The sequence below is a fragment of the Phyllobates terribilis genome, unplaced genomic scaffold (assembly GCF_046119375.1).
Source record: "Phyllobates terribilis strain yellow unplaced genomic scaffold, ASM4611937v1 Scaffold_7__3_contigs__length_470593459, whole genome shotgun sequence".
Lineage (NCBI taxonomy): Eukaryota > Metazoa > Chordata > Amphibia > Anura > Dendrobatidae > Phyllobates > Phyllobates terribilis.
In genome coordinates, this window is record NW_027362767.1 from 13,989,429 (window position 1) to 14,013,924 (window position 24,496).

Here is a 24,496-nt window from a genome sequence, read left to right on the forward strand (position 1 = left end):
TACAGTCTCACCCTTCCTTCTCCTCCCGCCTGGGATAGAACAGCTTTGTGTTTGGGACTTCCAGGGCCGACTACCTCAACCAGTGGCTCCCCCGCTTTTGGTGGACACCCAAAGAGAGGAGGTAGCGGCAAGCTTAGGAAGCTGACAGTCCATCAAGGTACAAGGCCAGGAGAACCAAGGGTCCCACCCTGACCTCTCGAGACATATCCATGGAACCAGGTGACCAGATGGTCTCAACCTGGCTTTCTCCCAAATGTATCTATGGGTTCTGTGATAGTCAATGGAGCAAACTTGTATCCCTCTGGATGGAGTCATACTGTCACTTAGAGTGTAAACGACTCCTGATACAGAGGCATATCCCCCTTATATAGTTCACAACTGTCCTTCAATACATTATTTACAGGTCAGGGGGAGGTGAGATGACTCTCCATTGTTTGAGCTTTTAATCGATCTGCATATCTTATACTCCTCTGCTCTGCGAGTCAACAAGCTACAGGGCCCACACAAAGGTTAATCCACATATTTAGCAAACATTAATTGTTCAAAGACCCTGTGCAAAGATAACAGTACAATAAACTGTATTAGCTCATATAAGAGGTACATAACAACTATTCATCAATTAAATATCCACTCCACCTACAAGAGAAGTCAACATTCAGACAAAAGTCCATGTTTCTTGTCCCACCCGAAGAAAGAAACACACATAAATTCAAAAGTCAACATAAAAATAAAGGTGTATGGCTCCTGGCCAACTGCATTTACATGTCTGGATAATAAAAAGCTGTGTCGCCACAATGTGGCTTCTTACTCCCTTCCTGGTGTCAGCACCCTGAATGGGCAGAAGTGTTCACACCCTCCCCCATAACATTTGTTTTTAAATGAAAGAATGAAGAATATTCCAGAAGCGCATCACCTGGGACTGCATGTGAGACCCCTGTGGTGATGGCTCCCCTGGATCTACTATCCCCATCCACACAATGGGCCTAATGGCTGGGAGAACAATGGAATGATGGCTTTACATTTACCTTTAGCAATATCTTGTCTGGCCTTATATATACATAAGATCCATCCTGCATGTCTTCCTCTGCTTACTGTCACTGAATAGAAACATTGATTCCTGAGACTGAACCGACGAGCAAGCGAATGTCTAATAAAACAGTAATAAGATTGGCGCGGACTCTGCTCTACGTGCATTAGTCCAATAGTGTTTAGAACCAGGCCGCCTCCTCGCAGGATGAAGTCTTTTTTCTGTGCACTGTGTTTTCTGTTGCAGAATTGCCTCACGCCTTTTATCGCTTTGTCAGAGGGTTGTGGGCGGGTGTGACGCTCTGCCTTAGGGTTGATCACATTAATCTGTCCATCTCTGTGGATTTCCCAGTTTCTTTACCTGCCCCCGGACCCTCTGCACGGCCTTTTGTCCTTACAAGTTGATGATGGGCTGCAGCCCCCAGTAGAAATCAGCTGCAAGGAGCGGAACATCATGGCGGCCACTTTTACTCGTTTCCTGCACTTGAACATTGGTAATGCAATGACAAATGTGTGTGTGTGTGTGTGTGTGTGTGTGTGTGGGGACGCCTGTGTGTGTGTGTGTGTGTGGGGGGGGAGGGGGGACGGCTGTGTGTGTGTGTGTGTGTGTGGGAGGGGGGGGGGAGGGGGGACGGCTGTGTGTGTGTGGGGGGGGGGGAGGGGGGACGGCTGTGTGTGTGTGGGGGAGGGGGGACGGCTGTGTGTGTGTGGGGGGGGGGAGGGGGGACGGCTGTGTGTGTGTGGGGGGGGGAGGGGGGACGGCTGTGTGTGTGTGGGGGGGGGAGGGGGGACGGCTGTGTGGGGGAGGGGGACGGCTGTGTGTGTGTGGGGGAGGGGGGACGGCTGTGTGTGTGTGTGTGTGTGTGGGAGGGGGGACGGCTGTGTGGGGGGGAGGGGGGACGGCTGTGTGTGGGGGGGGACGGCTGTGTGTGTGTGTGTGTGGGGGGGGACGGCTGTGTGTGTGTGGGGGGGGAGGGGGGACGGCTGTGTGTGTGTGTGTGTGGGGGGGGGACGGCTGTGTGTGTGTGTGGGGGGGGACGGCTGTGTGTGTGTGTGGGGGGGAGGGGGGACGGCTTGTGTGTGTGTGTGGGGGGGGGGCTGTGTGTGTGTGTGTGTGGGGGGGCGGCTGTGTGTGTGTGTGGGGGGGAGGGGGACGGCTGTGTGTGTGGGGGGGGGGGGCTGTGTGTGTGTGTGGGGGGGGACGGGACGGCTGTGTGTGTGGGGGGGGGGGACGGGACGGCTTGTGTGTGTGTGTGGGGGGGAGGGGGGACGGCTGTGTGTGTGGGGGGAGGGGGGACGGCTGTGTGTGTGTGTGGGGAGGGGGGACGGCTGTGTGTGTGTGGGGGAGGGGGGACGGCTGTGTGTGTGTGGGGGGGGAGGGGGGACGGCTGTGTGTGTGTGTGTGGGGGACGGCTGTGTGTGGGTGGGGGGGGACGGCTGTGTGTGTGTGTGGGGGAGGGGGAACGGCTGTGTGTGTGTGGGGGGGGGCTGTGTGTGTGTGTGGGGGGGGGACGGGACGGCTGTGTGTGTGTGGGGGGGGACGGGACGGCTGTGTGTGTGGGGGGGAGGGGGGACGGCTGTGTGTGTGGGGGGGAGGGGGGACGGCTGTGTGTGTGTGTGGGGGAGGGGGGACGGCTGTGTGTGTGTGGGGGAGGGGGACGGCTGTGTGTGTGTGGGGGGGGAGGGGGGACGGCTGTGTGTGTGTGTGGGGGACGGCTGTGTGTGGGTGGGGGGGGGGGACGGCTGTGTGTGTGGGGGAGGGGGAACGGCTGTGTGTGTGTGGGGGGGGGCTGTGTGTGTGTGTGGGGGGGGGACGGGACGGCTGTGTGTGTGGGGGGAGGGGGAACGGCTGTGTGGGGGGGGGGGAGGGGGGACGGCTGTGTGTGTGTGGGGGGAGGGGGGACGGCTGTGTGTGGGGGAGGGGGGACGGCTGTGTGTGGGGGGAGGGGGGGACGGCTGTGTGTGTGTGTGGGGGAGGGGGGACGGCTGTGTGTGTGGGGGAGGGGGAACGGCTGTGTGTGTGTGGGGGGGGGAGGGGGGACGGCTGTGTGTGTGTGTGGGGGAGGGGGAACGGCTGTGTGTGTGGGGGGGGGAGGGGGAACGGCTGTGTGTGTGTGGGGGGGGAGGGGACGGCTGTGTGTGTGTGGGGGGAGGGGGGACGGCTGTGTGTGTGTGTGGGGGAGGGGGGACGGCTGTGTGTGTGTGGGGGGGAAGGAGGACGGCTGTGTGTGGGGGGGGGACGGCTGTGTGTGTGTGGGTGGGGGGGGACGGCTGTGTGTGTGTGTGGGGGAGGGGGAACGGCTGTGTGTGTGTGTGGGGGGGACGGACGGCTGTGTGTGTGGGGGGGGAGGGGACGGCTGTGTGTGTGTGTGTGGGGGAGGGGGAACGGCTGTGTGTGTGGGGGGGGGAGGGGGAACGGCTGTGTGTGGGGGGGGGGGAGGGGGGACGGCTGTGTGTGTGTGGGGGGAGGGGGGACGGCTGTGTGTGTGTGTGGGGGAGGGGGGACGGCTGTGTGTGTGTGTGTGGGGGAGGGGGGACGGCTGTGTGTGTGTGTGTGTGTGTGGAGGAGGGGAGAAAGGGGGGACAGCCGCGTGCCTATTTGTGGGCGAGGGGAGACGGCCTTGTGCCTGTGTGGGGGGAGGGGGAGGGACGGCCGTATGCCTGTGTGTGTGTGTGTGCGGGAGTTAGGGGGGACGTCCGTGTGCCTGTGTGTATGGGAATGGGGGCGGCCGCGTACCTGTGTGTGCGGGAGGGGGGGCGGCCGCGTGCCTGTGTGTGCGGGAGGGGGGGCGGCCGCGTGCCTGTGTGTATGGGAATGGGGGGCGGCCGCGTGCCTGTGTGTGCGGGAGGGGGGGCGGCCGCGTGCCTGTGTGTGGGGGAGGGCGGCCGTGTGTGTGTGTGTGAGGGCAGCCGCGTGCCTGTGTGTGTGGGAGTGGGGGGCGGCCGTGTGCCTGTGTGTGGGGGAGGGGGGGCGGCCGCGTGCCTGTGTGTGGGGGAGGGCGGCCGTGTGTGTGTGTGAGGGCAGCCGCGTGCCTGTGTGTGGGGGAGGGGGGGCGGCCGCGTGCCTGTGTGTGGGGGAGGGCGGCCGTGTGTGTGTGTGTGAGGGCAGCCGCGTGCCTGTGTGTGTGGGAGTGGGGGGCGGCCGTGTGCCTGTGTGTGGGGGAGGGGGGGCGGCCGCGTGCCTGTGTGTGGGGGAGGGCGGCCGTGTGTGTGTGAGGGCAGCCGCGTGCCTGTGTGTATGGGAATGGGGGGCGGCCGCGTGCCTGTGTGTGGGGGAGGGGGGGCGGCCGCGTGCCTGTGTGTGGGGGAGGGCGGCCGTGTGTGTGTGAGGGCAGCCGCGTGCCTGTGTGTGGGGGAGGGGGGGCGGCCGCGTGCCTGTGTGTGGGGGAGGGCGGCCGTGTGTGTGTGTGTGAGGGCAGCCGCGTGCCTGTGTGTGTGGGAGTGGGGGGCGGCCGTGTGCCTGTGTGTGGGGGAGGGGGGGCGGCCGCGTGCCTGTGTGTGGGGGAGGGCGGCCGTGTGTGTGTGAGGGCAGCCGCGTGCCTGTGTGTATGGGAATGGGGGGCGGCCGCGTGCCTGTGTGTGGGGGAGGGGGGGCGGCCGCGTGCCTGTGTGTGGGGGAGGGCGGCCGTGTGTGTGTGTGAGGGCAGCCGCGTGCCTGTGTGTGTGGGAGTGGGGGGCGGCTGTGTGCCTGTGTGTGTGTGTGTGTGTGTGTGGGAGTTAGAGGGGGACGTCCGTGTGCCTGTGTGGGGGGGAGTAGGGGGCGGCCGCGTGTCTGTGCGTGTGTGTGTGGGAGGGCGGCCGCGTGCTTGTGTGTGTGTGAGTGTGAGTGGGGGGCCGCCGCGTGCCTGTGTGTATGGGAATGGGGGGCGGCCGCGTGCCTGTGTGTGGGGGAGGGCGGCCGTGTGTGTGTGTGAGGGCAGCCGCGTGCCTGTGTGTGGGGGAGGGGGGGGGCCGCGTGCCTGTGTGTGGGGGAGGGCGGCCGTGCCTGTGTGTGTGGGAGTGGGGGGCGGCCGTGTGCCTGTGTGTGGGGGAGGGGGGGGCGGCTGCGTGCCTGTGTGTGGGGGAGGGCGGCCGTGTGTGTGTGAGGGCAGCCGCGTGCCTGTGTGTGGGGGAGGGCGGCCGTGTGTGTGTGTATGTGTATGGGAATGGGGGGCGGCCGCGTGCCTGTGTGTGGGGGAGGGGGGCGGCCGCGTGCCTGTGTGTGGGGGGAGGGGGGGCGGCCGCGTGCCTGTGTGTGGGGGAGGGGGGGGCGGCCGCGTGCCTGTGTGTGGGGGAGGGCGGCCGTGTGTGTGGGGGAGGGCAGCCGCGTGCCTGTGTGTGTGGGAGTGGGGGGCGGCCGTGTGCCTGTGTGGGGGGGAGTAGGGGGCGGCCGCTTGTCTGTGCTTGTGTGTGTGTGAGTGTGAGTGGGGGGCCGCCGCGTGCCTGTGTGTATGGGAATGGGGGGCGGCCGCGTGCTTGTGTGTGTGTGTGTGTGTGTGTGTGTGTGTGAGTGGGGGGCCGCTGCGTGCCTGTGTGTATGGGAGTGGGGGCCGCCGCGTGCCTGTGTGTATGGGAATGGGGCGTGGCCGCGTGCCTGTGTGTATGGGAATGGGGGGTGGCCGCGTGCCTGTGTGTATGGGAATGGGGGGTGGCCGCGTGCCTGTGTGTATGGGAATGGGGGGTGGCCGCGTGCCTGTGTGTATGGGAATGGGGGGTGGCCGCGTGCCTATGTGTATGGAAATGGGGGGTGGCCGCGTGCCTGTGTGTATGGGAATGGGGGGCGGCCGCGTGCGTGTGTGTGTGTGTGTGTGTGTTTGTGAGTGTGAGTGGGGGGCCGCCGCGTGCCTGTGTGTATGGGTGTGGGGGGGCCGCCGCGTGCCTGTGTGTGGGGGAGGGGGGGCGGCCGCGTGCCTGTGTGTGGGGGAAGGGGGGTGAAGGCCATGTGCCCTTAGGTGGGAGGTGTTATGGGTGAGTGGCAGTGGCAATCATGGTCCACGGACCGCTTCTCACCAGTATTTTGCGTCCTAGGTGGATCGGAGACTTTGCAGGATAAAGTCCGTTTCTTTCAGAAGGAGCTGAAATTGATTCACTGCAAGAAGAACCGCAGCAAAGTCACCCTGAGAGTCTGCCGCCACGCGCTGCTGGAGAGTGTGAGTAGTCGTCCTGCGGTGCCCACCAGTGGGTATCCCGTACACCTGGCCACCTCTTCTGACCCCGTGACATCTGTCTTTTATTACAGTCGATACGAGCAACAAGAAACTTTTCTGCCTCCGACTGGAGCAAAAGCTTCGAAGTGATATTCCAGGATGAAGAGGGTGAGTGCTCGATCTGGCGGCTCGGCCCGATCTCGGCCCCTCTGACACGCTGTCTCTCTCTCTCTCTCTCTCTCGTTGGCAGCTCTGGATTGGGGCGGTCCGCGGCGGGAGTGGTTTGAGCTGATTTGTAAAGTTCTCTTTGATACGAACAACAAACTCTTTACTCGATTTAGTGATACAAGCCAAGGCCTGGTGAGTCCACAACCTCCCGCCGCCATCCTCGTCTGCCTGCCTCCCGCCGCCATCCTCGTCTGTCTTGCCTCCCGCCGCCGTCCTCGTCTGTCTTGCCTCCCGCCGCCGTCCTCGTCTGTCTTGCCTCCCGCCGCCGTCCTCGTCTGTCTTGCCTCCCGCCGCCGTCCTCGTCTGTCTTGCCTCCCGCCGCCGTCCTCGTCTGCCTGCCTCCCGCCGCCGTCCTCGTCTGTCTTGCCTCCCGCCGCCGTCCTCGTCTGTCTTGCCTCCCGCCGCCGTCCTCGTCTGTCTTGCCTCCCGCCGCCGTCCTCGTCTGCCTGCCTCCCGCCGCCGTCCTCGTCTGCCTACCTCCCGCCGCCGTCCTCGTCTCTCTTGCCTCCCGCCGCCATCCTCGTCTGTCTTGCCTCCCGCCGCCGTCCTCGTCTGCCTGCCTCCCGCCGCCATCCTCGTCTGCCTACCTCCCGCCGCCGTCCTCGTCTGTCTTGCCTCCCGCCGCCATCCTCGTCTGTCTTGCCTCCCGCCGCCGTCCTCGTCTGCCTACCTCCCGCCGCCGTCCTCGTCTGCCTGCCTCCTCCCGTATGCTGATTGTCTCCTTGTCCGCCTCCCAGCGTTATCTTTACATATTTACGTAGGTTGAATAAAGACCTCGGTCCATCACGTTCACCCTCCATCCCCCAATTGTACATTTTGTTTAATTTAACTAATTCCGGGGTGTCTCGTCTAGGTTCACCCCAACCCATGTCGCCCCCCAGGGTTACGCATCAAGCTGTACGAGTTTGCTGGTCGGGTGGTAGGAAAATGCTTGTTTGAGTCGTCCCAAGGAGGCGGCTACGAGCAGCTGGTGAGGGGCCCGGTTCACCCGCTCCTTCCTGGCACAGATCATTGGACTCCGCATGCATTATAAGGTGAGGCATCACTGCCCGCCGTCTTCAGGTACCACCCAGGACTACCCTTTCTCCACCAATACAGCGACCACTGAGCGCTGACATTTCCCACACGTGAAAGGTGACTGATGGGACCCGCAGGGTGTGAGGGTATATAATATATCAGTACAGACCAAAAGTTTGGACACACCTTCTCATTTAAAGATTTTTCTGTATTTTCATGACTATGAAAATTGTGCATTCACACTGAAGGCATCAAAACTATGAATTACCACATGTGGAATTATATACTTAACAAAAAAGTGTGAAACAACTGAAAATATGTCTTATATTCTAGGTTCTTCACAGTAGCCACCTTTAGCTTTCATGACGCCTTTGCACACTCTTGGCATTCTCTTGATGAGCTTCAAGAGGTAGGGAGGATGGGGACACATGAGGAGATTCATTATTTTCTTCTTCTCTTCAGTTCTTCGAGACGGACGACCCTGATTTCTTCCAGTCCAAGGTTCTGTACGTTTTGTCCCATGACGTGTCTGATGCCGACCTGGTCTTTGCTGAAGAGAAGTATGGACGCGGGGGTCAGCTGGAGAAGGTCGGTGCTGTGTGTGACACGTCCTCCCGTGCAGTATACAGACGGGACACCGCGTGGCAGCCGCCCGTCCTCCCGTGCAGTATACAGACGGGACACCGCGTGGCAGCCGCCCGTCCTCCCGTGCAGTATACAGACGGGACACCGCGTGGCAGCCGCCCGTCCTCCCGTGCAGTATACAGACGGGACACCGCGTGGCAGCCGCCCGTCCTCCCGTGCAGTATACAGACGGGACACCGCGTGGCAGCCGCCCGTCCTCCCGTGCAGTATACAGACAGGACACCGCGTGGCAGCCGCCCGTCCTCCCGTGCAGTATACAGACGGGACACCGCGTGGCAGCCGCCCATCCTCCTGTGCAGTATACATACGGGACACCGCGTGGCAGCCTCCCATCCTCCCGTGCAGTATACAGACGGGACACCGCGTGGCAGCCTCCCGTCCTCCCGTGCAGTATACAGACGGGACACCGCGTGGCAGCCGCCCATCCTCCTGTGCAGTATACATACGGGACACCGCGTGGCAGCCGCCCGTCCTCCCGTGCAGTATACAGACGGGACACCGCGTGGCAGCCGCCCGTCCTCCCGTGCAGTATACAGACAGGACACAGCGTGGCAGCCTCCCGTCCTCCCGTGCAGTATACAGACGGGACACAGCGTGGCAGCCTCCCGTCCTCCCGTGCAGTATACAGACGGGACACAGCGTGGCAGCCTCCCGTCCTCCCGTGCAGTATACAGACGGGACACCGCGTGGCAGCCGCCCGTCCTCCCGTGCAGTATACAGACGGGACACCGCGTGGCAGCCGCCCGTCCTCCCGTGCAGTATACAGACGGGACACCGCGTGGCGGCCGCCCGTCCTCCCGTGCAGTATACAGACGGGACACCGCGTGGCAGCCGCCGTCCTCCGTGCAGTATACAGACGGGACACCGCGTGGCAGCCGCCCGTCCTCCCGTGCAGTATACAGACGGGACACCGCGTGGCAGCCGCCCGTCCTCCCGTGCAGTATACAGACGGGACACCGCGTGGCGGCCGCCCGTCCTCCCGTGCAGTATACAGACGGGACACCGCGTGGCGGCCTCCCGTCCTACCGTGCAGTATACAGACGGGACACCGCGTGGCAGCCGCCCGTCCTCCCGTGCAGTATACAGACGGGACACCGCGTGGCAGCCGCCCGTCCTCCCGTGCAGTATACAGACGGGACACCGCGTCGCAGCCTCCCGTCCTCCCGTGCAGTATACAGACGGGACACCGCGTGGCAGCCGCCCGTCCTCCCGTGCAGTATACAGACGGGACACCGCGTGGCAGCCGCCCGTCCTCCGTGCAGTATACAGACGGGACACCGCGTGGCAGCCGCCCGTCCTCCCGTGCAGTATACAGACGGGACACCGCGTGGCAGCCGCCCGTCCTCCCGTGCAGTATACAGACGGGACACCGCGTGGCAGCCGCCCGTCCTCTCGTGCAGTATACAGACGGGACACCGCGTGGCAGCCTCCCGTCCTCTCATGCAGTATACAGACGGGACACCGCGTGGCAGCCGCCCGTCCTCCCGTGCAGTATACAGACGGGACACCGCGTGGCAGCCTCCCGTCCTCCCGTGCAGTATACAGACGGGACACCGCGTGGCAGCCGCCCGTCCTCCCGTGCAGTATACAGACGGGACACCGCGTGGCAGCCGCCCGTCCTCCCGTGCAGTATACAGACGGGACACCGCGTGGCAGCCTCCCGTCCTCCCGTGCAGTATACAGACGGGACACCGCGTGGCAGCCGCCCGTCCTCCCGTGCAGTATACAGACGGGACACCGCGTGGCAGCCTCCCGTCCTCCCGTGCAGTATACAGACGGGACACCGCGTGGCAGCCGCCCGTCCTCCCGTGCAGTATACAGACGGGACACCGCGTGGCAGCCTCCCATCCTCCTGTGCAGTATACAGACGGGATACCGCGTGGCAGCCTCCCGTCCTCCCGTGCAGTATACAGACGGGACACCGCGTGGCAGCCGCCCGTCCTCCCGTGCAGTATACAGACGGGACACCGCGTGGCAGCCGCCCGTCCTCCCGTGCAGTATACAGATTGGACACCGCGTGGCAGCCTCCCGTCCTCCCGTGCAGTATACAGACGGGACACCGCGTGGCAGCCGCCCGTCCTCCCGTGCAGTATACAGACGGGACACCGCGTGGCAGCCTCCCGTCCTCCTGTGCAGTATACAGACGGGACACCGCGTGGCAGCCTCCCGTCCTCCCGTGCAGTATACAGACGGGACACGCGTGGCAGCCGCCCGTCCTCCCGTGCAGTATACAAACGGGACACCGCGTGGCAGCCTCCCGTCCTCCCGTGCAGTATACAGACGGGACACCGCGTGGCAGCCTCCCGTCCTCCCGTGCAGTATACAGACGGGACACCGCGTGGCAGCCTCCCGTCCTCCCGTGCAGTATACAGACCGGGACACCGCGTGGCAGCCGCCCGTCCTCCCGTGCAGTATACAGACGGGACACCGCGTGGCAGCCTCCCGTCCTCCCGTGCAGTATACAGACTGGACACCGCGTGGCAGCCGCCCGTCCTCCCGTGCAGTATACAGACGGGACACCGCGTGGCAGCCGCCCGTCCTCCCGTGCAGTATACAGACGGGACACCGCGTGGCAGCCTCCCATCCTCCCGTGCAGTATACAGACGGGACACCGCGTGGCAGCCTCCCGTCCTCCCGTGCAGTATACAGACGGGACACCGCGTGGCAGCCTCCCATCCTCCCGTGCAGTATACAGACGGGACACCGCGTGGCAGCCTCCCGTCCTCCCGTGCAGTATACAGACGGGACACCGCGTGGCAGCCTCCCATCCTCCCGTGCAGTATACAGACGGGACACCGCGTGGCAGCCTCCCGTCCTCCCGTGCAGTATACAGACGGGACACTGCGTGGCAGCCTCCCGTCCTCCCGTGCAGTATACAGACGGGACACCGCGTGGCAGCCTCCCGTCCTCCCGTGCAGTATACAGACGGGACACCGCGTGGCAGCCTCCCATCCTCCCGTGCAGTATACAGACGGGACACTGCGTGGCAGCCTCCCGTCCTCCCGTGCAGTATACAGACGGGACACCGCGTGGCAGCCTCCCATCCTCCCGTGCAGTATACAGACGGGACACTGCGTGGCAGCCGCCCGTCCTCCCGTGCAGTATACAGACGGGACACTGCGTGGCAGCCGCCCGTCCTCCCGTGCAGTATACAGACGGGACACCGCGTGGCAGCCGCCCATCCTCCCGTGCAGTATACAGACGGGACACCGCGTGGCAGCATGCCGTGTCTGTGGATTGCCAGACTAATTCCTCTTGCAGATGGTGGACCTGGTGCCCGGCGGTTCGCACATTCCAGTCTCCAATGACAATAAGATTTATTACCTGAACCTTCTGGCGCAGCACCGTCTGTGTAATCAGGTGCGGGAGGAGGTGGAGCATTTCCTGAAAGGTGAGCCGATAGCGGGGGCAGCGCGGGGCTCGGCCAGGAGGGTTCAGTGGGGAAGGGGGCAGTGCGGGAGTCAGTGCTGGGGTCAGTGCGGGGGGGAGTCAGCGTGGCAGGGGATCAGTGCGGGGGATTAGCTCTCCAGGGGGTATCAATGCAGGGGTAGCAGCGTGGGTGGGGGATCAGCGCTGGGGATGGGTGGGGGATCAGTGCCGCGTGTAGCAGCGTGGGTGGGGGGGGTCAGTGCCGCGTGTAGCAGCGTTGGGGGGGGAGATCAGTGCCGCGTGTAGCAGGGGGGAGATCAGTGCCGCGTGTAGCAGCGGGGGGGGGGGAACAGTGACGCGTGTAGCAGCGTGGGGGGGGGGGGGGGGATCAGTGCCGCGTGTAGCAGGGGGGAGATCAGTGCCGCGTGTAGCAGCGTGGGGGGGGGGGGGAACAGTGCCGCGTGTAGCAGCGTGGGGGGGGGATCAGTGCCGCGTGTAGCAGCGTGGGGGGGGGGGGGACAGTGCCGCGTGTAGCAGCGTTGGAGGGGGGGGGAGATCAGTGCCGCGTGTAGCAGGGGAGGAGATCAGTGCCGCTGTAGCAGCGTGGGGGGGGGGGGGAACAGTGCCGCGTGTAGCAGCGTGGGGTGGGGAGATCAGTGCCGCGTGTAGCAGGGGGAGATCAGTGCCGCGTGTAGCAGCGTGGGGGGGGGGGGGAACAGTGCCGCGTGTAGCAGCGTGGGGGGGGGGAGATCAGTGCCGCGTGTAGCAGCGTGGGGGGGTGGGGGATCAGTGCCGCGTGTAGCAGCGTGGGGGGGGGGGAGATCAGCGCCGCGTGTAGCAGGGGGGAGATCAGTGCCGCGTGTAGCAGCGTGGGGGGGAGATCAGTGCCGTGTGTAGCAGCGTGGGGGGGGGGGGGGGGGGGAGATCAGTGCCGTGTGTAGCAGCGTGGGGGGGGGGGGGGATCAGTGCCGCGTGTAGCAGCGTTGGGGGGGGTGGGGGGATCAGTGCCGCGTGTAGCAGCGTTGGGGGGGGGAGGGAGCAGTGCCGCGTGTAGCAGCGTGGGGGGGGGGGATCAGCGCCGCGTGTAGCAGCGTTGGGGGGGGGGGAGGGAGCAGTGCCGCGTGTAGCAGCGTTGGGGGGGGGGGGGATATCAGTGCCGCGTGTAGCAGCGTGGGGGGGGGGGGGGTGGGGATCAGTGCCGCGTGTAGCAGCGTTGGGGGGGGGGGAGGGAGCAGTGCCGCGTGTAGCAGCGTGGGGGGGGGGGGATCAGTGCCGCGTGTAGCAGCGTTGGGGGGGGGGAGGGAGCAGTGCCGCGTGTAGCAGCGTGGGGGGGGGGGGGGGGGGGATCAGTGCCGCGTGTAGCAGCGTGGGGGGGGGGGGATCAGTGCCGCGTGTAGTAGCGTGGGGGGGGGATCAGCGCCGTGTGTAGCAGCGTGGGGGGGTGGGATCAGTGCCGCGTGTAGCAGCGTTGGGGGGGGGGGAGGGAGCAGTGCCGCGTGTAGCAGCGTTGGGGGGGGGGGGATCAGTGCCGCGTGTAGCAGCGTTGGGGGGGGGGAGGGAGCAGTGCCGCGTGTAGCAGCGTTGGGGGGGGGGGGGGGAGCAGTGCCGCGTGTAGCAGCGTTGGGGGGGGGGGGGGGGGGGGGAGCAGTGCCGCGTGTAGCAGCGTTGGGGGGGGGAGGGAGCAGTGCCGCGTGTAGCAGCGTTGGAGGGGGGGGGGGGATCAGTGCCGCGTGTAGCAGCGTGGGGGGGGAGGAAGCAGTGCAGGGGGCTCATGGTGAAAATGCTGACTCGGCCTCTCCTTTCCTTAGGCCTCAATGAGCTGGTCCCGGACAATCTCTTGGGAATATTTGATGAGAATGAATTAGAGGTGAGAATGTTCCTGAGTTCTGTGAATGCATTCGGGAGGTTATTAGATGATATTATTGGGGGGAGGTTATTAGATGATATTATAGGGGAGGTTATTCAGATGATATTATTGGGGGGAGGTTATTAGATGATATTATAGGGGGAGGTTATTAGATGATATTATTGGGGGGAGGTTATTAGATGATATTATAGGGGAGGTTATTAGATGATATTATTGGGGGGAGGTTATTAGATGATGTTATTGGGGGGAGGTTATTAGATGATGTTATTGGGGGGAGGTTATAGGGGGAGGTTATTAGATGATATTATTGGGGGGAGGTTATTAGATGATGTTATTGGGGGGAGGTTATTAGATGATGTTATTGGGGGGGAGGTTATAGGGGGAGGTTATTAGATGATATTATTGGGGGAGGTTATAGGGGGAGGTTATTAGATGATATTATTGGGGGAGGTTATTGGGGGAGGTTATTAGATGATGTTATTGGGGGGAGGTTATAGGGGGAGGTTATTAGATGATGTTATTGGGGGGAGGTTATAGGGGGAGGTTATTAGATGATGTTATTGGGGGGAGTTATAGGGGGAGGTTATTAGATGATGTTATTGGGGGGAGGTTATTAGATGATGTTATTGGGGGGAGGTTATTAGATGATGTTATTGGGGGGAGGTTATTAGATGATGTTATTGGGGGAGGTTATTAGATGATGTTATTGGGGGGAGGTTATAGGGGGAGGTTATTAGATGATGTTATTGGGGGGAGGTTATAGGGGGAGGTTATTAGATGATGTTATTGGGGGGAGGTTATTAGATGATGTTATTGGGGGGAGGTTATAGGGGGAGGTTATTAGATGATGTTATTGGGGGGAGGTTATAGGGGAGGTTATTAGATGATGTTATTGGGGGGAGGTTATTAGATGATGTTATTGGGGGGAGGTTATGGGGGAGGTTATTAGATGATGTTATTGGGGGGAGGTTATTGGGGGAGGTTATTAGATGATGTTATTGGGGGGGGTTATAGGGGGAGGTTATTAGATGATATTATTGGGGGGAGGTTATAGGGGAGGTTATTAGATGATATTATTGGGGGAGGTTATAGGGGAGGTTATTAGATGATATTGGGGGGAGGTTATTAGATGATGTTATTGGGGGGAGGTTATTAGATGATGTTATTGGGGGAGGTTATAGGGGGAGGTTATTAGATGATGTTATTGGGGGGAGGTTATTAGATGATGTTATTGGGGGAGGTTATTAGATGATGTTATTGGGGGGGTTATCAGATGATGTTATTGGGGGAGGTTACTCCCATCTGTGTGATCGCACGGGAACAGGATCTCCCCAGATCACTTTATCATTAGCTCCAGTCTTTAACATCGGAGATCGGGGCAACGAAATTAATGAAATACACGATTCACGCTGACAGAAACCTTCCACACGTTTATGGGGACCTTGTATGACAAGCTATCATTCCACGGGTCGGATTCTGCAGCTTTATATAAAAATCCCCATTTATTATCATTGCTGGACCTGATATAACGAGCACTTTTCACCTATTGTATCCCCCCCATTCCCTTGTGGATTGTAGCTTGCGAGCAGCCGGACCCTCATTCCTAATGTAACTGTTCACTGTATTGACCTGTATTCACCTTGCATTGAATTTATTGTCTGTACATGTCACCGCTAAATTATAAAGCGCCGCTGAATATTTGGCGCTATAGAAATAAAAATTATTAGTAGTAGTAAACCGAGACATTTATTGCAGTTTCCAGCAGGCGCTTTCTCCTGGCTGCTGTTTGTAGTGCGGCTCTGGAGCGTCTCTCTTGGCTGCTGTTTGTAGTGCAGCTCTGGAGCGTCTCTCTTGGCTGCTGCTTGTAGTGCAGCTCTGGAGCGTCTCTCTTGCCTGCTGTTTGTAGTGTCGCTCTGGAGCGTCTCTCTTGGCTGCTGTTTGTAGTGTTGCTCTGGAGCGTCTCTCTTGGCTGCTGTTTGTAGTGCGGCTCTGGAGCGTCTCTCTTGGCTGCTGTTTGTAGTGTCGCTCTGGAGCGTCTCTCTTGGCTGCTGTTTGTAGTGTTGCTCTGGAGCGTCTCTCTTGGCTGCTGTTTGTAGTGCGGCTCTGGAGCGTCTCTCTTGGCTGCTGTTTGTAGTGCGGCTCTGGAGCGTCTCTCTTGGCTGCTGTTTGTAGTGTTGCTCTGGATCGTCTCTCTTGGCTGCTGTTTGTAGTGTTGCTCTGGAGCGTCTCTCTTGGCTGCTGTTTGTAGTGTTGCTCTGGAGCGTCTCTCTTGGCTGCTGTTTGTAGTGTTGCTCTGGAGCGTCTCTCTTGGCTGCTGTTTGTAGTGCGGCTCTGGAGCGTCTCTCTTGGCTGCTGTTTGTAGTGTCGCTCTGGATCGTCTCTCTTGGCTGCTGTTTGTAGTGTTGCTCTGGAGCGTCTCTCTTGGCTGCTGTTTGTAGTGTTGCTCTGGAGCGTCTCTCTTGGCTGCTGTTTGTAGTGTTGCTCTGGAGCGTCTCTCTTGGCTGCTGTTTGTAGTGCGGCTCTGGAGCGTCTCTCTTGGCTGCTGTTTGTAGTGCGGCTCTGGAGCGTCTCTCTTGGCTGCTGTTTGTAGTGCGGCTCTGGAGCGTCTCTCTTGGCTGCTGTTTGTAGTGTCGCTCTGGAGCGTCTCTCTTGGCTGCTGTTTGTAGTGCGGCTCTGGAGCGTCTCTCTTGGCTGCTGTTTGTAGTGTTGCTCTGGAGCGTCTCTCTTGGCTGCTGTTTGTAGTGCGGCTCTGGAACGTCTCTCTTGGCTGCTGTTTGTAGTGCGGCTCTGGAGCGTCTCTCTTGCCTGCTGTTTGTAGTGTCGCTCTGGAGCGTCTCTCTTGGCTGCTGTTTGTAGTGTTGCTCTGGAGCGTCTCTCTTGGCTGCTGTTTGTAGTGTTGCTCTGGATCGTCTCTCTTGGCTGCTGTTTGTAGTGTTGCTCTGGAGCGTCTCTCTTGGCTGCTGTTTGTAGTGTCGCTCTGGATCGTCTCTCTTGGCTGCTGTTTGTAGCGTCGCTCTGGAGCGTCTTCCTTGGCTGCTGTTTGTAGTGCGGCTCTGGAGCGTCTCTCTTGGCTGCTGTTTGTAGTGCGGCTCTGGAGCGTCTCTCTTGGCTGCTGTTTGTAGTGCGGCGCTGGAGCGTCTCTCTTGGCTGCTGTTTGTAGTGTTGCTCTGGAGCGTCTCTCTTGGCTGCTGTTTGTAGTGTCGCTCTGGATCGTCTCTCTTGGCTGCTGTTTGTAGTGCGGCTCTGGAGCGTCTCTCTTGGCTGCTGTTTGTAGTGTCGCTCTGGAGCGTCTCTCTTGGCTGCTGTTTGTAGTGCGGCGCTGGAGCGTCTCTCTTGGCTGCTGTTTGTAGTGCGGCTCTGGAGCGTCTCTCTTGGCTGCTGTTTGTAGTGTTGCTCTGGAGCGTCTCTCTTGGCTGCTGTTTGTAGTGCAGCTCTGGAGCGTCTCTCTTGCCTGCTGTTTGTAGTGTCGCTCTGGAGCGTCTCTCTTGGCTGCTGTTTGTAGTGTCGCTCTGGAGCGTCTCTCTTGGCTGCTGTTTGTAGTGTTGCTCTGGAGCGTCTCTCTTGGCTGCTGTTTGTAGTGCGGCTCTGGAGCGTCTCTCTTGGCTGCTGTTTGTAGTGCGGCTCTGGAGCGTCTCTCTTGGCTGCTGTTTGTAGTGCGGCTCTGGAGCGTCTCTCTTGGCTGCTGTTTGTAGTGTCGCTCTGGAGCGTCTCTCTTGGCTGCTGTTTGTAGTGCGGCTCTGGAGCATCTCTCTTGGCTGCTGTTTGTAGTGCGGCTCTGGAGCGTCTCTCCTGGCTGCTGTTTGTAGTGTTGCTCTGGAGCGTCTCTCTTGGCTGCTGTTTGTAGTGCGGCTCTGGAGCTGTGAGGGTCGTGATGACATTCCACTCGTCCTCCAGTCACTCCAAATTCAAACTATGAGCATGGGTCAACCATTCAAAGAATGAGTCAGGCAACAAGCTGGTTCAAACTCAGAGCATGCTCAGAAGACTACTACAGACAACGTTCTCAGCAATGTTCTGAATTTATTTTTTACATGCACAAATCTAAATACACTACATAATGGGGAGGGGAAAGAGGTTGTCCGGAGCGGGGTAAGCCATGAAAGTCCAGTGTCTGGCCACTCCTGATTGGTCCACATCTCCTTATCTCAGTCTCTGGGCAGATATTGCAGCCGTCAGCTTATAATCTTGTTTCGTTTCTCTGAAATAAGTCTTGGCAACACTGGAACTGTCTTAGTTTAAGTTTCGATTTGAGTATTACGTAGCAAGGAAAGCTTATTGTTATATGACACAAAATGGTGGTTAGTACATTAGCAAAAAAGCGTATAAAAGTTAGAAAAATATAAAAGTTACAAATATATATATTCTCTTTTACCCCGACATTCCCCCCTAAACACTAAGCTTTCCCTTGCTTCGGGGCCTTTGAGACTGTCCATGTGTGGGGAGAGGGGAGGTGGATTTCTTCACCCAATCATCTTAGAAGCTGCCCCCTTATGGGACGCCCCCAGACAATCGAGCCCTATCCTGGGTGACACATGGAGTTCTCCCAACTGATCCTAAACTGAATCTTTCAATTGAACTTTGTTATGGGGGGTCTGGTCAGACTTGTTCAAAGAAGTGTATTTCTCCATATCTTCTCTTGATTCAGAAAGGTCCCGGAGGTTGGGACAGCATTGGTTATATTTTTCCTGTATAAGGGGACTATGCAGCACAGGACCACCAGGCCCAATACTAATAGACCTCCCATTACTAGACAAACTTGTTGGAGGAATCCCTTGAGCCCTCCCAACCAACTTGAGAAAAAGGAGGTATCTACCCCTGTGTGGTAGCTGTCCACCCTGGGACAGACAGTAAGCATATGGAAAGGATATAGAAGAAGGTAGTCATCTTTTATAGACTCGCTTTGTCTCTCTTGCAGTGGGAGGCGTGAATCCAGGTGCTCTTGCCCTCAAGCTTCAGAGCCGTCGGGGTGGTGAGAAGCACAGTGTATGGTCCCTCGAACCGCGGCTGGAGACAGTCTTTCCGGACAAACTTCTTCACATACACTAGATCGCCTGGGATGAAATCATGTACCGCATCACCTGTGGATTCTGGGAGAGAAGCAGATACTGGAGAGCGGGTGTTAGTCAATTCTCTAGACAAGGCAATCACAAATTTTACCACTCTATCATGTGTTTCAGACAACTCTTGGGGCCTAATCTCTCCTATCTTGGGTGGGGGTCCCAAACAAAATTTTATAGGGAGTCAGCCCATGTTTGGCCTGAGAAGTGTGTGTGATATGATACAATACTATAGGGAGTAGGTCGGGCCAGGGGAGGGGATGATCTTGGGTCATTTTCAAGAGCTGGGTCTTGAGTGTGGAATTCATTCTCTCCACTTTGCCTGAACTGGCAGGATGGTATGGAGTGTGGAGGCCCAAATCTGTTCCCAACATGTTCCAGAGTTCTTCGTAGATATTTGCTGTGAAAGCTGGTCCTTGATCCGATTCTATAACTTGGGGAAACTCCAAATCTGCAGGCAATTTCGGTGATCAGTTTCTTGGCTGTGACTTTAGCAGTCATGTTGACAACCGGGTAGGCCTCGGGCCAGGCTGAGAACATATCCACGGCTACCAAAACGTACTCCTATTTTCCTGCTTTAGGCATTTGGATATGGTCGACTTGTATTCTCTGCCAAGGGTAGTCTGGTTTAGCCAGGTGTTGGAGAGGGACCCGTGCCGTACACGTTGGGTTGCAGGTAGCGCAGACAGAGCAGGATTTTGAGTACGCAGTCACAGTGGAAGAGATTCCGGGTGCAAAGTACAGTTTCTTGATACATGCCAAGGCTTGATTCTTTCCTCTGTGTGTAGGCCCGTGAGCCCATGCTGCCACAGCTGAGTACATGCGTCTAGGCAAGCAAGGCTTCCCATCCACTTGGTAAAGAGTCGAGTTGACCTTTGAATCTTTGCGACCTGCCAGCACAGCTCCTGCCGCTTTCCATTGCTTGACTTCTTCAGTGGGGGTCTTCCTTTGTTCCTCACACAATTTTTCTTCAGGCATCCTGACCCCCCTGGATTCCACTCGTGTCTCCACTGGACTTGTATGGTCTTCCGCCGGCTGTTCCTTGGCTCTTGCTCTAGTGAGCGCCACAGCTACGGTTTGCAGAGTCTCTCCCATCTCTTCTTCCTTTTCCTGCCACTTTGATGACACATTCTCCACTGCTGCAGTCTTGGCTGCTTGGTCAGCTAGGTGGTTGCCCCTGGCTTCTCTGGATTCTAGTCTTCCATTAGCCTTGACCTTGATAACAGCAACCTGAATGGGTAGTTCCAGGGCCTTCATTAGGGCCTTAATCCATGAGACATGTTTCACTGGTGTACCTGCAGCTGTGATGAATCCTCTAGACTTCCACAAGAGTCCAGAATCATTGCAAATTCCATGTCCATACCTGGAATCGGTATATACATATTCGCCTTTGTTCCTGCTGCCAGGTGGCAGGCCTCTGTGAGAGCCACAAGTTCAGCTTCTTGTGCAGACATGTATGGTGGTAGAGCTTCAGCCTTGAGGACTGTTAGGTCCGTTGTGACAGCATATCCCGTGTGGAACTTCCCTTGAGGGTCTGCGAAACGGGATCCATCAGTCCATAGGTGCAAGGCAGGGTCTGCGAGCGGATGTGCCACCATATTCTCTGGAGCAGAAGTCTCTTCCTGCAAAATTTTTATACAATCATGAGGTTCCACCAATGGACCTTCACCCTCCTCACCTTCCCCCCTAGAAGGTGGAAGCAAAGTGGCAGGATTGATAGTCAGACATCTGGTCAGCTGACTTGTCAAGGAGGATGTGAGCAGCGTGGACCGCCTTAAGGCACGGGGGGGGCAGTTCGGGCGACAGGGTCCAGGCGGGCTGAGTAGTAGCCCAAAGGCCGATACTTATGATCATAGCGTTATGCTAGAACTCCAGAGGCATGACCTTCCGATTCCGAGACAAAGAGGTGAAATGGCTGAGTATAGTCTGGTAAGCCCAAGGCCGGGGCAGAGACAACAGCCTGTTTAAGACGGTCAAAACATAGTCTGTGTTGATGAGAAACACGTGGATCTTCAGCATGAAGCCAAACTGAGCCTTCATTCTTGAGACAGTCGTACAGAGGTTGCATGAGCTTTGAGGCATCAGGGATCCATTGCCTGCAGTAAGTGATGAGGCCAAGGGAAGTCTGCATAGCGGAATAGGTGGTTGGGAAAGTGATATCCATGATGGCTTGTTTTCTTTCTTCAGTCAGATGTCTAGCACCTTGTGATATACAATGTCCGAGGAAAATGACCTTGGGCAGACACCATTGGACTTTGCCTTTCGAGACTTTACAGTTAGCTGAGTGAAAAAACCAGAGAAGGGATGCTGACATCTCTGGCAAATTTTCTTCAGTGCCACAGAGTAAAAGATCATCCACATACTGTAGAAGGGTGACCTGAGGGTTCTCTTGAACCCATGGCTCCAGAATAGACTTCATAGAATGAGTGAATTGGTTAGGAGAGTTCTGGGCTCTTTGCGGAGTCCTGGTCCATGTAAGCTGTGCTCCTTGAAAGGTGAAGGCAGAAAGAAACCACGAATCTTCATGTAAGGGTATACTGAAAAAGGCGTTGGCCAGATCTAACACCGTAAACAAAGTGGCCGTTGGAGGCAGCTGAGACAAAAGGGTGTTTGGGTTAGGTACCTCTGGAGTTTCTAAAATGGTAGCTGCATTGACGGCTCTGAGATCCTGAACCAACCGGTATCTTAGAGGCTCTCCCGGAGCGGTTTTCTTTTTTACAGGAAAGAGGGGTGTATTGCATGGAGATACACATCTGACAAGGACTCCTGATTCCAGGAGGGAAGCGACTTGGGTACTCAAGCTTTGTTCTTGTGCAGCCTTGAGGGGGTATTGTGGCAACCGTGGGTACCTATGTCCAGGCTTGAGGTGTACTCGGACCGGGGGAACCTGCAGGAGGCCGACGTCCTCTGGCCCACTGGACCACAGAGAGTGAGAGAACTGTGAGGTATCAAGAAGAGTGTGAGGTTGTATGGTCATCATCATGAGAGGGAAGGCTTTAAGAACACAGCGGTCTTCAGTCCCTTGTTTGGAATGAGGGTCCCGCAAAAGAAGCTCCATACCATGGTTTCCGAAGGTAATTGTTGCCTTCATCCGCTCTAAGAGATCGGCTCCCAACAGGTTGACAGGGCAAGTTTCAGAGACCAAGAATCTTGTGAGTACTCCGGTGAACGGTCCTGCAGACACAGGGACTGTGAGTGGAGAAGAAATATGTTGGCCTTCTACCCCAACACAGGTGAGGGTATCCGGTGATAGGGATACAGAAGGAGGGAGCTGTGCAGAGGAAATGACAGATGTGGCCGCCCCAGTGTCCACTTGTAAAGTGACAGTCCCACAGGCGGCCGTGAGATGCGTAGCCGGGAAAGTGGACACTGGTTGACCGAGCCGTCATTGGCGTGGATGAGATGGTTCACGGGAAATTCCATGGTTGTGTGGACCATCATGAAATGAGCGGTCATGGTACTGTCTGCGGGTTGGACAGTCTCTGAGAATGTGATTAGGGTTACCACACTCCCAACACAACATTCGTCCTTCAGAATCACGAGATTGTCTTCTGTTTCTAGATGGTCCCTTGTCATCTCTTCTGTCTTGTTTTCTATATGTGGGAGGAGTATCATCACCTGTGCCTTTAACCATTACCCACTTGATTCCATGTTGGTTGCCAGGGGGTGGGTAGCTTTCTTGAGCTTGATATACCATGGCAGGAGCGGTTTTCTTCTTTGGCTTAGTATCCTTTTTCATTTTTAGCATTGATTTTTGGAAAGCTTTAACGATGTCCACCGCGTCGTTGAAAGAAGAAGAACGAATCTCGGGCCGTACTCTCAGGACTTCATCTCTGAGAGCGTCTTGTAGGCCATCTACTAGGGCCTGAACCAACAGGGCGGCCTGCGTCTTGACGTGAAGAATGTACCCAAGATCCTCAAAATGCATGCTGAGTCTTGCAGCATATCTTTCCACAGATTCATCAGGGTCTTGTTGAACATCTTGTACAGACCCAGCTTGATCTGACAAGCGATCCTGAGCCCAGGCCTTTAACTGTTTCATGTATTCTAGGCCGGATTCATACGTACGAAGGGATCCTGCTTTTGTGGAATCCATGGCCTTTTGAAAGCTCTCCGTTTTCGGCTAAGTGAGCCTGGCATTCTGCAGCCAGAGTAGAACCAGCAGCAAGGGAAATTTTGCGAGCCAATCCTCCAACATGGCTCATACAGGTGTTTGCAGGGTTGACTATGGCCCCCACCCGATGTGTAAGGATGTCACCATAGCCTATTGACAGAGTGACAGGGCGTCCTGATGGGTCTACTAGATTCCGGGAGCGGCAGGGGTCCCAGACTTCTGAGGGGCTGAGGGGTGGTGCTCTTTCAGCAGTTGCTTGGAGCAAGGGCCGGAGTACGGGTAATGGATATGGGGTGGAGGATGCCATAGGAGACGTATGGGGTAAAGGAGGGGGGGGGGGGGGGCTGGAGTATCTTGAGCCCATCCCTCATCTGGCTCCGTATCGTCTTGAGTAACAGTATGTTGGCGGAAGGAGAGCAGTCTGGCCTGAAATTCTGGGGGGGTTGAGGAGGATATCCCCAGGGTTGTGGGTGACTCCCATAGGAAACAGGGGAAGCGTCTCAGCATCGTGGACTGGAGCAGAGGGTGTCACATTAGTTTCAGATGGGTGCTCTGGGACTGCGGGCTTTTCCACCTGTGCTGGTGGCTGGTAATATGCACCGGACGGATCTAGTAGTGGATATAGGCCGGATTGGGGCTTTCCGGGCCTCCCACAACAAGTAAGAGGTGTAGCAAGATGGCCGTTGGAGGGAGGAGGTTGGAGTGGGGGTGGGATTATTCTTGGGGGCAGGCTGGGCATCGTGCCATGGGCGGCCCGCCCAGAGTGGATTTTGCTCTCCACACACCCAACACGTCCACCCTTCCGGTGATTTGTCGTCGGCGCCATTATAGGGTGGTGACTGAGGGCTCAGTGTAGTGACAGGCATCAAAGGTGCAACGGCCATTTTGGGGGCACATAACAAATCACATTCTGCAGCTTTCATGTATCCGAACAAAGGCTCGGCATTCTCTGTTCCCCCCTGCACCATCTACTCTAAGATGTGCTTGAGTCTGGTGCAAAAATCCTCACCCAACTTTCCCAACTTCTGTGTAACACATTCTTTCTACACTGAAAACTAAAGCCTGCCTGTACTGGATAAGCTTATCATATTCTACAAATTCCTAACATTCTTCTTGCCTTCTTGCCTTCCCGTAACTCCACTAATTGGCTTAACTCCCACAGCAGCATTCCGCAACTTACGAGATCTTTCAAATTTAAATATACACAACATTTTCTTATAGAATGCAATGATCTGTCGCGACTCAGATCACTGGTGCAGTCTACAGGTCGCCACTCCTCAGCGTAGAGTACTCCTCAATACACTGATAAGACAGAGAGTACACCTCGATCCGTCCCTTCCCTAACCTTGAATGGCGACTTTACAGTACGACTCACCACGGCACCCTGACTGACAGCAGAACCCCTCCTTATGAGGTTTCTCTGTATAAGACGAAGAGTACACCTCAATTCGTCTTCCTTCCTACTACGGCACCACCCGTCAGTGTAGAGTACTCCTCAATACACTGTTTCCTAACCTTGACTTTACAGCAGTCTCTGTGTTAGACGAAGAGTACTCCTCAATTCGTCACAGATTCTGACAGCACAACACCTCCTTTACACTACAATTCAGGAATGCTTCGAAACTTCGACTATCAGTTACGGGAGGCAGCTATCTAAGAAAAGTACAGTGACCGGGGGAGGAGGAGGTGGTGTGCACACGAGCACGCGCAGGCATGCGACGTCACTCGTTTTAACACTTGCTGGTTCAGGACGTGGTGCGGGACGCCTGAGGTCTCACCACTCGACCGGTCACCCACCCAGATCCAACCTGACAATCCCACAGGAACCGCTGCGGCTGACACACAGGCAAGTGAGACATATAAAATAATCTCAACTTACCGTGTTCGATGGAGGTTGATCAGGCCTCAAATTCAGCCACCGCGGTCACCACCAGGGAAGTCAGCAATATGGGTCCGGGAGGGCGGCGTACCGCTAGCCACGCCGCACGTTGGGCGTCATTTGTGAGGGTCGTGATGACATTCCACTCGTCCTCCAGTCACTCCAAAT

The 24,496-nt window shown here is 57.9% G+C and overlaps 1 protein-coding gene across 1 annotated transcript in view; it reads left to right on the forward strand.

Annotated features, from left to right (window-relative positions):
- The first annotated feature begins 209 nt into the window (after positions 1-209).
- The window catches only part of AREL1 (apoptosis resistant E3 ubiquitin protein ligase 1), a 57,940-nt gene continuing 33,653 nt past the window's right edge, over positions 210-24,496 (forward strand). Inside the window, 10 exon segments of the mRNA XM_073642218.1 lie at positions 210-219; positions 1,338-1,520; positions 6,034-6,155; positions 6,245-6,320; positions 6,403-6,512; positions 7,234-7,356; positions 7,358-7,414; positions 7,860-7,985; positions 11,304-11,433; positions 13,220-13,278. Coding sequence (XP_073498319.1) covers positions 210-219; positions 1,338-1,520; positions 6,034-6,155; positions 6,245-6,320; positions 6,403-6,512; positions 7,234-7,356; positions 7,358-7,414; positions 7,860-7,985; positions 11,304-11,433; positions 13,220-13,278 — 996 coding nt within the window.